The following is a 14,115-nucleotide window of genomic DNA, read 5'->3' as shown; positions in this document are numbered from 1 at the left end:
GGACTTTGGAATTCGATGAGAATTTTTAAATTGAAATATATTCAATCAATATTTTTAAAAAATTAATCAGCCTACAGTGTGTAGAGTGACTTTAGGGCAGAAAGTAATGGATATTAGTGTAACTATTGATGTTAAAGGAGAGTTAAGTTGGCAGAGGAGTGAATAAAAAGGAAAGAAATCATTAAAGAGATATTTTAAGGCAAAAAAGGCAGCTCTTGGTGATTGGATGCCTCGCAGATTATGAGTGGCTGAGAAATGGAGATGTCATGGGTTACTTGAGAGGAAAAACGGAGCTTTGATGGGGAAATGATATTAAATCCTGGAAATTGGTCAAAGAGTTTGAGACTAGAGAGAGCTGAACAGAATTAATGACTTTGAGATTGTAGTTTTAGGTGACTACAAGATGGAACACAGAAGATAAGCTAAAATTTTCACAATAAATGGAACTTAACAGATGAAGAAAGTAAGGCAGAGTTTAAGCCTGATTGTTTTACAAGGAGAATGGAGGTCAATGTAGACAGAAATAAAGGGCTGTTCCTTTCTATAACAGGGTATTGGTCTTTGGACCACCCATTTGCTACAGATGACATCTCCCAGGCTCTTAGCCCAGTTATGAGGATGATAATGCTTGGTGCATGTTGTCCCTGCAGGGCGATCTGGTACTCAGAAGTTCTGCCTGTGGGAACACACATGAGTTTCTCATGGGGACTTAATTGACCAAGGGAAAACACAGTGCCAATGAGGCAGCTATGAGCCACGGTGATTTTTCTTTCCATACCGATTAAATGAGTCAAATACAACCCAGCACACTTAAAAGCTATGCCTTTTTTATTTTGAGACGGAGTCTCGCTCTGTCACCCAGGCTGGAGTGCAATGGCACAATCTCGGCTCACTGCAAACTTCGCCTTCCAGGTTCACGCCATTCTCCTGCCTCATCCTCCTGAGTAGCTGGGACTACAGGCATCTGCCACCATGTCCAGCTAATTTTTTGTATTTTTAGTAGAGATGGAGTTTCACCGTGTTAGCCAGGATGGTCTTGATCTGCTGACCTCGTGATTCACCCGCCTTGGCCTCCCAAAGTGCTGGGATTACAGACATGAGCCACCACACCCGGCTGCTATGCCTTTTTAAAAGAAAAATTGTATAAAATATGACATGTTCTGTATGGAAATATATATTTCAAGATTAATACTCATCCTATATCGGGCATATAATCATTCTTTATTTAAGCTGCAGTCTGCTTTGTCTACTGATGATTTAACACTGACTCTTTTTTTCTTCCAAATGCTTTTAGTAACATTTTCCTTAAATGTAGTCATGGTATATAGGCAATGAGATAGAAGAAATCAGTGGACTAGAGATGTGCAACAATCTAATTCACCTTAGTTTGGCCAACAACAAGATCATGACAATTAATGGCTTAAACAAGTTACCAATCAAAATACTTTGTCTGGTGAGTCTAACAAAATGTCATTCTTTATAGAAGTAGTAGTTCATGTTTTAGTAACTACATGAATTATGACTACTTAGGATTTAAATATATAAAGAGCAAATTCCTTCATGAAATGTTATTGTCTTCAGTTTTGTTTACTCCTTTCTTTACCATTTGCATGTGTGTGTGTGTGTGTGTGTGTGTGTGGTTGTGAGAGAGAGAGAGAAAGAGAGACAGAAAGCAATGTTTCATGCTAAAGTAAAAAGATTTGCTAATTTGTTATCCAAATTCAGTATTTTAAATGATTGACTTTTTTATACTAGAAAAGAAAGGTATACTTTTAGCACGTATTTACAAATACTTTTTATAATATCTTATTGGTGAAAATAACATTTAAGGATACGTAAGCATAATATTTATTGCTGTTAACACTTTAACTGCTTTCAAATGAACCACAAGATGTTTTCTGGGCACTGAATTTTGACAATCCTTTTATTTTAACATGTGTTAGTTAGTCTTCCACTCTAGAAAATCAAAAATAGTGCTAAGAATAAATGAACAATTCCAATCAGAAAGTTTAAATTTGATTATTTTTTCCCACAGAGAGCACTCTTTTGAAGTGTGACCTGCTGTGTGACTATGACTGAATTTACAGAAATTCAGCAGGATTCTAATAGTCCCAAAGATATACACAATATTTTTGAAAGAACAGTATAGCTCCCTAACTTGGGGGTCTACAGTATTGTCTGTGAAATATCCAGGATTCTTTCTTCTCCTTCCTCCTACCTCTTACCCACTTGGGTGGCTTTGCTGTTCTTCTTTACATCTATCATGGGGTGGACAGGTGGGATTTCAAGCTATGAGGCTTGTAGCTTGTAAATTTCTTACGAGAACTATCCCACAGAGGGTTGTTGAAACTGTTGCTTGAAATGACATCTTGGGCCATGCACTGCAACTCATGCCTGTAATCTCAGCACAGGCTGAGGTGGGAGGATCACTTGAGTCTGGGAGTTCGAGACCAGCCTGGGCAACATAGCCAGACCCTGTCTCTACAAAAAAAAAAAAAATTCGCTGGACATGGTGGCGCAAGCCTGTAGTTCGAGCTACTTAGGAGGCTGAGGTGGGAGAATCACTTGAGCCCAGGAGGTCAAGGCTGCAGTGAGTCATGATCATGTCACTGTACTGCAGCCTGGGCAACAGAGTGAGACCCTGCCTCAGGAAAAAAAAAAAGAAATGACATCTTGGATTATCTGCTGATTTTTGACATATACAATATTCTATTTCTGTCTTATTTAACCATAGATCACTGAAGATTGGCTATGTGTTCATTTTTCCTTCCCTCAGCTTAGAGCTCAAAGTACTTTCTTAAAACTCTTCCAGGCTGGGCGTGGTGGCTCATGCCTGTAATCCTAGCACTTTGTGAGGTCATGGCAGGTGGATCACGAGGTTAGGAGTTCAAGACCAGCCTGGCCAAGATGGTGAAACTCCGTCTCTACTAAAAATACAAAAATTAGGCGTGGCAGTGGGCACCTATCATGCCAGCTACTCGGGAGGCTGAGGCAGGAGAATTGCTTAAACCCAGGAGGCAGAGGTTGCAATGAGCCGAGATTGTGCCACTGTACTCCAGTTTGGGTGACAGAGCGAGTCTCTGTCTCAAAAAAACAAAATAAAACATAACAAAGCAAACAACAACAACAAAAACCACAAACCAAACCTCTTCCATTCCTATAGTGAGTTAGGTCAGAATAAAGTACTAGCATCTCAGTACTGAGGATGAACTTGAGGGTTTAATACTTTTCCTGATCTTTCATGTTTTCTGCCCATGAAGGCTTGTGAGCAAAACATAAATGAAAATGAATTTGATAAATTAGTTTGAAAATGTTCAAGTTAGAAAAGAAAGTCACATTTTAAAATTATGACAATCTGAAGGATTTTTAGCAGCACGTATGCTTCATTTTGTGGTCTGTTGGAATATTGTTCTTTTCTTTACATATCTTCTCTGTATTGATGTTCCCATTCATTTAAAGTGGAGCATGGTAAATAGAAAAAGATATAGGGGTGTGCTTAAGGGAATGAGAATGAACTCATTATTAAGAATAATAATATGTAGCATTTTCATCCTAAGAGTGTGTTTCAATTACAAAATAAATAATCCATGTTGACAGTTCTGTCTCAGGTAGCTTTTAGAAAAAGGGTAGAATACTTCTATTTTGTTAGATTTGGTGGATTGTTCCCAATCTCTGCCCTCATCACCCAAGATCAACTAGAATACACGAAATATACTATCATTCATTTTTCTTAATTTTTTGAGAATAGAAAGGTTTTCTTTTCCAAAGTTTAATAAAACCTATAAAATTTGTTTCAATAGTTTTTAATGCTTTTATTTTTAATTCATGGAATCAGGAAACCAGCAGCTTTAGTTACTATTGAAAATAATTTACAATTTAGAGAAAGAAGAACAATTCACCATACAAATCAACTGTTAATTCTCGAATATCAACTTTTATGATTAATATAAGGGGAAAATGTGATTCACTAATGGGCTATTCTGTCACCCAGCTTCTTAGCAAGTAATAACAATGCATTCCAAACTTTAAAATTCATTTTGTCACAGTAAATGCTGCTTGTTTTTTTCTTCCAAAATTGGTTGGTTAAGAATGTTTCCAATTTTATTTATTCAAGAACATGGCTTTATTCTAAAAGTCTTTTCCCAAATAATCATTATGAAACAAGCAGAAAGAACTTTTTGTGCAGAAGGTAGATGTCCACTTTTAGGAGAGATGCATTGGTTTTTCAGCATTGGATAAAGAGTTTAACTAGAAAGCTTTCAATTCAGAAATTCTGTGATTCTAAATTTTTTTCAGTTCTGGTTTCTTTTATGACTATAGGCTATCTAATTAAACTTTTCTATGCCTTACTCTTCTCATGTCATCTACCACTTTGAAAGCCATTAGAGATACTGTAGGAAGAATTACAGTCTATCTACCACACCTAAAGGACTTCAAAGTTCTCTGGGAAGAAGTGTATTAAGAAGAATGACAGTCTATCTACCACATCTAAAGCATTTCAGAGTTCTTTAGGAAGAAATATATTGTATATAAATTTGATATGTGGGAATATTTTGAATAGGCTATTGGGGTCTTATTGCAGTATGTTAAATTAATATGGATATGATGTTAACTTTGGTGTAGTTTTTTTCTTTCCCTTTTCTATTATACTTTATATAACTTTTTTGAACTCTGGACAGAAGGAAATTTGACTACTTTGGCAAATGGATTATGGGTATTTTTTTCTATTTATTATGATATTTTTCAAATAAAAATAAAAAGCATACTATGATAAACCCTTGTGTGCTATTACTTAGCTTTGTAGATTATCAACATTCTATTAACATATTTTTAAAGCCATAGAATTAAACTAATGAACACAAATCTTGCTAATTATTGAAATGAAATTTTATTTTAAAAATAGGATGAAAATGAGCTCTTGCTATCAAATGTACCAGGAAACATGTACCAGGGAAAATACAGAGGGAAGAGAATTATTGTTATTGTTATTTGTTATTATGGGTATATGGAGATTGGGGAAGAAGACAACATTTCAGTCTTAAATCTTTGTTTTATTCTCATTGTTGAGGAAGATGCTTTTGTGTGAATTATTGAAAAACTTGGTTTGGTATCTACTGTTGCATAACAAGCTACCACAGTTTTAGTGACTTGGAAAAATAACCATTGTATTAACTAACAATTCTGCAATCTGAGCCAGGCTCAGCTGGGAGGTTCTTCCACTGGGCTTGCTGCGTTTAGCTGGCATATTGGTTGGGGGCTTGGCTCAGTTGAGAGGCTCGGATGGCTAGGTTTTTCTCTCTATTTAGTGTCAGGGCGTCTCCCCATGTGACATTTCCTTTTCCATATAACCTCTCCACAAGTTCTCTCCAACAGAGTAACTGCAGTTCTTATGTGGTAGCTCAGTACTTCTGACACACAAAAGCAGAAGCTGCCAGGCCTTCTTAAGTCTTAGGCTTGGAACTGGCATACTTCTACCATATTCTTCGGTGAAGCTAAGTCATAGGTCCGGCCTAGGTTTAAGAGCAGGGGACTGCGGCCAGGTGCAGTGGCTTACGCCTGTAATCCCAGCACTTTGGGAGGCCAAGGTGGGTGGATCACTTGAGGTCAGGAGTTTAAGACCAGCCTGGCCAATATGGTGAAACCCCATCTTTACCAAAAACACAAAAATAAGCCAGGCATGGTGGTGTGCACCTATAGTCCCAGCTACTCTGGAGGCTGAGGCAGGAGAATCACTTGAACCCTGGAGGCAGAGGTTGCAGTGAGCCGAGATCGTGCCACTGTACTCCAGCCTGGGCTACAAAGCCAGACTCCTTCTCAAAAAAAAGAGAAAGAGTGGAGGGAACTGCACAAGGGCAGGAATAACTGGGGGCATGGCTCATTGGAGAACACTAAGATAACAGACTACTAGCACCCTCACCACATTAGTGATTATATTTAGGGTGTTGCTGAAAACAAAATGTATGTGAGGATTATAATAGTCAAGTGGCTTCTTGTGTTGATGATGAAAGAATTACATTAAATTTATATTTCTAATGATATATCTGGAGTTATGCTGTCATTACATTTTAGGTGTGCAATGTTAAAAGCTTAAATTGCCTGCCTTTTTCTTTCTTACTGATTTGAATACTCATCTTGCTTTAACCTTAATGAAAATATTATATTCTGAGTTTTCCAGCTGAAAAACTAGAACTTCTTTCTGGGATATGTGTATATGTTTAGAGTGGTGAATGATGGAAATGGGATGGAGGGAAGGACAAGAATGCCTTACTGATTTTTTTTAGAGAGATTTGGGTCAGTATCCAAAATGAAAACTTGCCGTTACAACTTTTCCTTGAGAGGTCTTTGAGACATTAAATGTATTTTGTCTATTTTAGAACAATAACCAGATTGAGACAATCACAGGTTTGGAGGATCTAAAAGCCCTACAGAATCTGGATCTGTCCCACAATCAGATAAGCAGCCTCCAAGGCTTAGAGAATCATGACCTCCTGGAAGTGATCAACCTGGAGGATAATAAGGTAGTGTTGTACTTCACATGTGTTGGTTTCAGTGTCGACATAAGAGGACATATTAGAGAAGCACAGACCCTTCATTTTTGGTTTCTCAAGGGTGGACACTTTAAATGCCAGCTTAGAAATATTGTTCTAGCAAAATTCCTAGAGTAGTTGCAGAAGGATTGTTTTTAAAAAGTACTTAAAATCTTAATTATTGAAAATGTGATGATTCCTAATTACATTATTTTTAAGGTTTAAACTGCAACCACGTGTGGATGATTTTCTGAAGTATACGTGTTCATACAAAATTTTGTGTAGAAATGTGGCAGTAGGAATGTCTGAAATATCAGAGTAAGGAGGTTGGAGATACAAGAATAGCCATAGGCTAGTGTTGCTCCATGTCTGCCATTTAAAGAAAAGTCTAGGGCCTTGGTAAGGGAAGTGTTGGGAAGATGTTGGTCAAAGGATACAACATTTTGGTTATATAAGGAGTTTGTCCCAGATATCTATTGTATAACATGGCAATTATAGTTAATAAAAATATATTGTATTTTTCCATGCTGAGAGAGTAGATTTTAAACATGTTTACCATAAAAATGATTACTTTGCAAGGTAACACATATGTTAAAAAGCTAGATTTAGTCATCCCACAATGTAACGTGATGATGTGATGAATTTCAAGTCATCGTGTTGTACACAATGAGTACCTATAATTTTATATGTCAATTTAAAAAAAATTAAAACGTTTAAAAATGCAAATACCTTAGGAAAGGCTTAAACCCTTAAAAATAAAGAGAAGAGGCACAGGAAGGGAGTTCTTATATACCAATCTACATGATGGGTTGGGGACTGGGTTTATTCTAATTTTAATGTCTGGCTTAATAATGCACACTTTACTTCAAAAATCACAGAAATGAGCTTTTACTCTTACATTTTATTTTTAATAAAGTATTTGTGCTCCTAATCATGGTATATTAAGTTGGTAACTTTACCTGACTTCTTATGCTGTAAGGTCTACAAAGTTATTTTATTTATATTGAATACTTCATCACATTTTTGGGAGAACACTTTCATAAGGAGGCTGAATTGAAAATGAAAAGTTGGGCTGAGCCTGAAAGGGACAGTTGGTGTCAGCTCAAGTGAGCTGGCCTGTAGTGGGAATCTTGCTGTGTTCTGCTGTGGTGGTGCTTGTCAGTTTTGCGCGATAAGCCTTTTATTCCAACAAACTTCCCTTATCTGTTAGGTTGCTAAGAATCAAGAAAAGTCAGTTATTAGTCCTGGGAACAGATGAGTTTTCAATCACAGACAAAACTGTTCCTCGTCATTCTCCTTGACGTGTGTGTGTGTGTGTGTGTGTGTGTGTGTCTGTGTATCTTTTTTCTTTTTCTGAAACGGAGTCTCGCTCTGTCGCCCAGGCTGGAGTGCAGTGGCGCTATCTCGGCTCACTGCAAGCTCCACCTCTCGAGTTCACGCCATTCTCCCACCTCAGCCTCCCGAGCAGCTTGGGACTACAGGCGCCCGCAACCTCGCCCGGCTAATTCTTTTGTATTTTTAGTAGAGACGGGGTTTCACTGTGCTAGCCGGGATGGTCTCTATCTCCTGACCTCGTGATCCACCGCTTTGGCCTCCCAAAGTGCTGGGATTACAGGCGTTGAGTCCTTGACTTGTATGTTTAGTTGTTTTGGCAACTTCTCCAGTTAATTCTACTGGATAATCTTTGTTCACTGTACCACGTGTCTTAGGAAGTCCACACAATCTCTGTCTGGTGTGGTTTTAGTGTCCTTTTCATGCATTTGCCACTGAAGGCTGATTTTTAGAAAATTTCTTACTTAAAATGGTTCTCACATATATACAGGGGCTGTTGAAAAGGTGGAAAGCACTCATTAAATCTCAACTCAATGCATCTCAGGATTTAGGAAAAGGAGTAACAGTAATGATAATAGTAACAATTCCGGTCATAAAATAATCTAGAGATATTTGTTGAGGATCTTTATGCACCAGGCACTTTCCTAAGCACTTTATCTCATTTAATCCTCATTATAACCCTATTATTCATTTTACAAATGAAGAAACAGGGGCAGAAAGAGGTTAAGTAGCTTGCCCAAAGTCATATATCCAGCAAATAGCAGAGCCAGTCTGCAAATAGAGAATGGTTTGCCTCTGGTTTCAATGTTCTTAACCTCTGCAGGGTGATATAGCACATAAAATGCTAATGGGCCTCCCTTCTGAAAGGACCTGTTGTAATGCCCCAATACAGTGCTTTCTCAGCGAAACGTCACGTGAGCCACAGATGTGAACCACAGATGTAATCTAAAATTCTCCAGGAGCCACAGTAAAAAGGTGCAAAGAAACAGATGAAATTAATTTTAATAATGCATTTTACTTAACCCAGTAGATCCAAAATATTGTCATTTCAACATGTAATCTACGTACAGACTTATTGATGAGATATTTAACTTTCTATTGTTTCATACTAAATTTCTGACATCCGGTGTGTATTTTACACTTAAAGTATGTCTCAATTCATCCTGGCCATATTTTAAGTGCTGGGCAGCTGCATGTGGCTAGTAATTATCATATGGGACAGCGCAGATCTAGAAACACCTCACAAATAGTATGTCATTCTCTTCCATTTCAAAAGACTTTTCAAATTGTATTTGACAAACTTTAAAGAAAAAAGAGGAGTATCATCATGTGAAGAAAGGAGTTTATAATTTTCAAATGTTAAAGAGGATCCATTAAAAAAAAATGGCCACGTGTCCCAAAGGGGGATCCTTTGGCACCCATGAGGTCTGTAACAATCACCTTATTCCGCGGCTCCCCCCTGGGCAGGTTGAGGAGCAACCAGCAGTACTTTGAAATACTCTTTGAGGCTTCAGGAGAGTTCCTCAGAGAACTCTCCAGGACTACTGAGAATACTGTGTATCAGGGGTGGAAATGTTATCATTTAGCAGAAACATAACCTAGCTTCTGCTTCTCATATGATTAATCTGACATTAAGAATATTGTTTTATTGGTAGCACTGCATCAGTATTATGTACTTGGTTTTAGCAGTTGAGACATTGTAGCACCCACAAGTGATTATTTGAACGTCTTTTTAAGGCCACTTGAGAATGTTTACCATCAGCTGGGGATTTGGGGACCTTAGTTACCCTCTACTCTGTAGTCTTCTTAGATTTTACATAATTTCCAGCATTTAAAACATATCCCAAGCTGTTAGCTCTATTATAACCTCAGTCCTTTCTTCTAGAAGCAAGATATCAGTTTGGGAGTGACTTAGAAAAATGCTGTCTTACTTCTCTAAGTCTCAGTGTCATTCTTTCACACTGTCGGTTCCCAATTACTTTCTGAATTTTTGTGAGGATTCGCAAGGTAATACTCATAAAGCAATGGAAGCATGGAGAGAACTTGAATCCTAAGTAATAAAAGTGCTCCTCCCAGAGCTTCCTGTCTCTTCATTCTTTGCAGTACTCTGGCTTTCCTTCTAAATCATTCTCCTTGAATGCTGGTGGGGACAATGGCAGCTGAAGACCATTATTCCACTCTATTTTTGTGATGCTTTGTATAGGCAGAACATTCTTTGCTGAGGACTCTTTGCTTCTTGTTGTTCAGAGACAGATGCCATTTAATGTCCCTGGCAAGCAATGTGCCTTACCCCCCTCTTCATTGAACCTTCGCTCACACTTCACATATGTGAGCAAAAGGAACTTTGGGGGCATTAAACCCAATCAGACTTCTAAGTGAACTTTATTTCTCTCTGGATTTAAGTTTGTTAGGTTAGGAAGGGTTGGACTGGGTGAGTCCTTGGGGCCTGCAGGGGCTGAAAACAGTGATGCAGAGGCATGCCATTGATGCCGGTGTGATCAGATCTCCTGCTAAAGTCAGTCTCCATTCCACCTGGCCAACATGCCCCTGCCCTGGGATGTAAACAGGAGGGAGGCCCCCTTGGAGGTCTTTGGCCTCCTTACACCCAAAGGTGATGCCCAAGGCAGGATACCCTGATCTGCTCAGCAGCTGCTCTCTGGATAGTCTTGGCTCTCCACAGAGAGTGCTAATGGGTGCACACTTAGAGTCTGGGTTTTGATGCTGCTTCATCACTTTTAGAAACAATTTTTGAACTCTCAGATCAAGGTGAATGTGACTTTCCCCTTTGCCCCGACCCCTTTCTTAACGCTTATATCCTGGTGATAGACTTGGCCTGCTTCCTGGTGCCCTGGCTTCATGATGATGGGGTCAGCAGGGACAGTTGCCCTTTGCCTGCTTTAGCACTGGCTCACTGAGTAGAGTGCCGGCCATTGACCAGGAGACCACATGTTCCTCGCCATCTGACTTGGTTAGGCCGGCTACGTAGGACTGGCTGTCAGTGGCCAGTTTGTGTGACTGGGGATGGAGACCAGCACTCTTAGGGGCAGCTGGCGGAGTGAGTGCTCCCTTGCAGAAGGAGTGGGAATGTTAAGTCAGCCATTTTCTTCTGATCCTCATGCAGATCCAGCATATTTCCACCTCTGGAGCTTCATAATATCTGGTGTCTCTGCTGGAAGCTTTTCCCCTCATCTTCAAAAAAATTCACTTCATTTCATTTAAGCCTCTGGCAAACTCTCACAAAAAATGGCCTCTGACCCCACTCTGGCCTCTCCAGCACCCCCTCCCTGTTTTCTTTATCCCTTTACACTTTTAAATTTATCATTAGTACTTACTATTATCTGAGATTGTGTCATATTGCATATTCTAGTTTCACATCTGTTAGAGTTCACTGGCTTTCCAACTAGAATGTTAGCTTCAAGAGCTCAGGGACTTTATCTTGTTCACTTTGAGCAATGCCTGGCTCAGAGATGGCACTGAAGAATATTTGTTGTCTTGGCTCCAGGCATGGTGACTCACATCTGTAATCCTGGAGCTTTGGGAGGCCAAGGTAGGCTGATCACTTGAGTCCAGGAGTTTGAGACCAGCCTGGGCAACACAGCGAGACTCCATCTCTTCCCCCTGCCCCCCCAAAATAATAAACAACTGGGCATGGTGACATGTACCTGTAGTCCCAGCTACTTGTGAGGTTGAGGCAGGAGGATGGCCTGAGTCTAGGAGTTTGAGGCTGCAGTAAGCTATTATCGCACCACTGCACCTCAGCCTGGGCAACATCACGAGACCTTATCTCTTAAAAAAAACAAAGAATATTTGTTGACTGAATGCAGGACCCTCAGGAACTCTCGGGAATACCCAGATTTGCCTCCCTTCTATCAAGTGCTTGGTTGATGTTTGAGGTGCATGGGATGAGATTCCGGAATGATTGTGTATAGAAGTGAGGCTTGAGTGTCTTCCTACAGGGCAGAGAAGGGAGATGGTGACTGGAGATCAGAGGAGTGGTTTGAGCTGAGTGGATGAGGGCCTTCAATCAGGTAGCTGTAGTGAGGAAGGGGGAAGGAAGGCTGTGGTCTAGAGGTGTTTCTGAGGAAGAATTACTAGGGCAGATTGGAGGTGGTGGATGAGGAAGAAAATGTTTCTGAGGACAACTCCCGGGTTTGCAACTTAGGTGACTCAGATGACTGGGTGACAGTGCTGCCATTCAGCCTCCTTACTGTCATCCAGAACCCCTGGTGCATGGTTCTTTATCTTGTCCTAAACCTTAGAGGCAGAGTGTCCCATTCCAACAGCAGGGTGGGGGCATGCTGTGCCAGCTGTCTGTGACAGAAGGCAAGCCCTGTCCGTGGAGCCACTTCTCTTGGAAGCTAATCCTTACTAAGTATAGCAGGATTGTGTGTCCCTCTCCTCCAAAAAGCCTACCCCCAGGAAACTGTGAATGTCCCCTCATGTGGAAAAGGGATCTTTGAAGATGTAATCAATCAAGTTTGGGATCTAAAGAGAAGAACATCCTGGATGTAGGGTGGCCCTAAACCCAATGTCCTGATAAGAGGCTGAAGGGAAGAAGACACACACACACAGAGAAGGCCATGAGATGAGCCAGGCGAAGATGGGGCAGAGATTAGAGTGATGTTGCTGCAAGCCAAGCAAGGTCTGGAGTTACTGGAAGCTGGAGAAGGCAGGGAAGGGTTCTCTAGAACCTTCTGAGAGAGCGCAGGACTGCTGACACCTTGATTTCAGACTGCTGGTCTCCAGAACTGTGGAAGGAAGAAATTTCTGTTGTTTTAGGCCTCCAGGTTTGTGGTAGTTTGTTATGTAAACCCTAGAAAACTTATGTATCAAGTAAAACTGTATGTCTGGGGACTAGAGTATGAGGTCTGAACGTTATTCTTCACTATGGTCTTTTGTAATTTCTGCTTTTTATGTTTTATTGAAGAAATTTCTCTATACCCCAGATTTTAAACATTCTCATATATTTTCTTGTAATTTCAAGTTTTGTTTTTCCATATTTAGTCTTTAATCCAATTGGGATTTGTTTTGTGGGTAGTGTGAGGTGGGCATCTGATTCCCAGGTAGGAAACAAATTGTCCCAACATTTCAGAATTCTGATTAATACTGGTAAAATATTCTATTGAATAGATATGTCAGGATTTATTGAGTCATTTACTTATTGAAATTTATGTTTAAAATTTGTTGTAGCGTATATTCTTATATATAAACCTTTAAGTATATATTAAATGATTTACTTAGGATAGTTTCTTGGAAATACTATTACTGGATATAGGCATTTTTAAGACTCTTACTATATTTCATAAAGGTTCATACTAATTATAATCCTAACAGAATACTATATTATAAGCACATCTTACTACACCTTTGTGAGCAAAGATCTTTTAAAAATTATGTCCCTCTGGTAGAGAAAAACAGTATTTTGCATTATTTTATATAAAAATTTTTGATTACCCATGAGGTTAAACATTTTTTTGACCTGTTTGTTAGACACTTAGTTTTCTTTTTAGAAATTGTCTATTCATGCCCTTGACTATCATTTATATTATTATTGTTCTGCTTTTCATTGTACTCATTGTACCTTTGCTACACATTTGAAAGTAATTTCTGAAGTCTATCATTATTTTTCTTTGTGTCTTCCTTTATGATTTTTAAAATGTTTATGAAGTCTTTCTCTGTTCTGAAATCTGTTAGGTGTTCACCTAAACTTTTTCCCCCTGGTTTCTCTTATTACCTTTCAACTCTTAATTCATAATTTATTTTATGGTATAATTGAAACAAACATTTTAATTTATAGGAGGAATAAGATCTAGTATTCAATAGCACAATGGGGTGACTATAGTTAATAATATTTTACTGTATATTTCAAAATAACTAAAAGAGTAGAATTGTCACATTTCTAATACAAAGAAATAATAAATGCTTGAGGTGATGGATACCCCAGTTACCCTGATTTGATCATTACACATTGTGTGCTTGTATCAAAATATCACATTTATCCCATAAATATGTACAACTCTTACATATCCACAATAACTAAAAATGTAAAAAATCAATTTACTTTTTTCAATATCTAATAGTAATATAATAGCAGCTATCATTTATTGAGGACCCATTATATCCCCAGCCTTGTGCTAACCAATTCACATTAGTTAACTCATTTAACAAGTAGTTTTATTGAGTAAGACTAATTTTCTCACTGATACAGAAATAAATATTTTCTGAAGTATTTATTCTGTTCCATTGATCTGTCTGT

The 14,115-nt window shown here is 38.8% G+C and overlaps 1 protein-coding gene across 3 annotated transcripts in view; it reads left to right on the top strand.

Moving 5' to 3' along the window:
• LRGUK (leucine rich repeats and guanylate kinase domain containing) overlaps positions 1–14,115 on the top strand; it is a 126,531-nt gene that overhangs the window by 29,911 nt on the left and 82,505 nt on the right. For all 3 annotated transcript variants that reach the window (XM_033193336.1, XM_033193335.1, XM_033193334.1), the window contains exons 6-7: positions 1,329–1,453; positions 6,375–6,518. In XM_033193336.1, the coding sequence (XP_033049227.1) occupies positions 1,329–1,453; positions 6,375–6,518 (269 nt within the window). The remainder of the gene's footprint in view (positions 1–1,328; positions 1,454–6,374; positions 6,519–14,115) is intronic.

The sequence above is a fragment of the Trachypithecus francoisi genome, unplaced genomic scaffold, assembly GCF_009764315.1.
Source record: "Trachypithecus francoisi isolate TF-2019V2 unplaced genomic scaffold, Tfra_2.0 Lachesis_group4, whole genome shotgun sequence".
Taxonomy (NCBI): domain Eukaryota; kingdom Metazoa; phylum Chordata; class Mammalia; order Primates; family Cercopithecidae; genus Trachypithecus; species Trachypithecus francoisi.
Note: the sequence above shows the minus strand (reverse complement) of the source record. Positions and strands in the feature narration are given on the sequence as shown.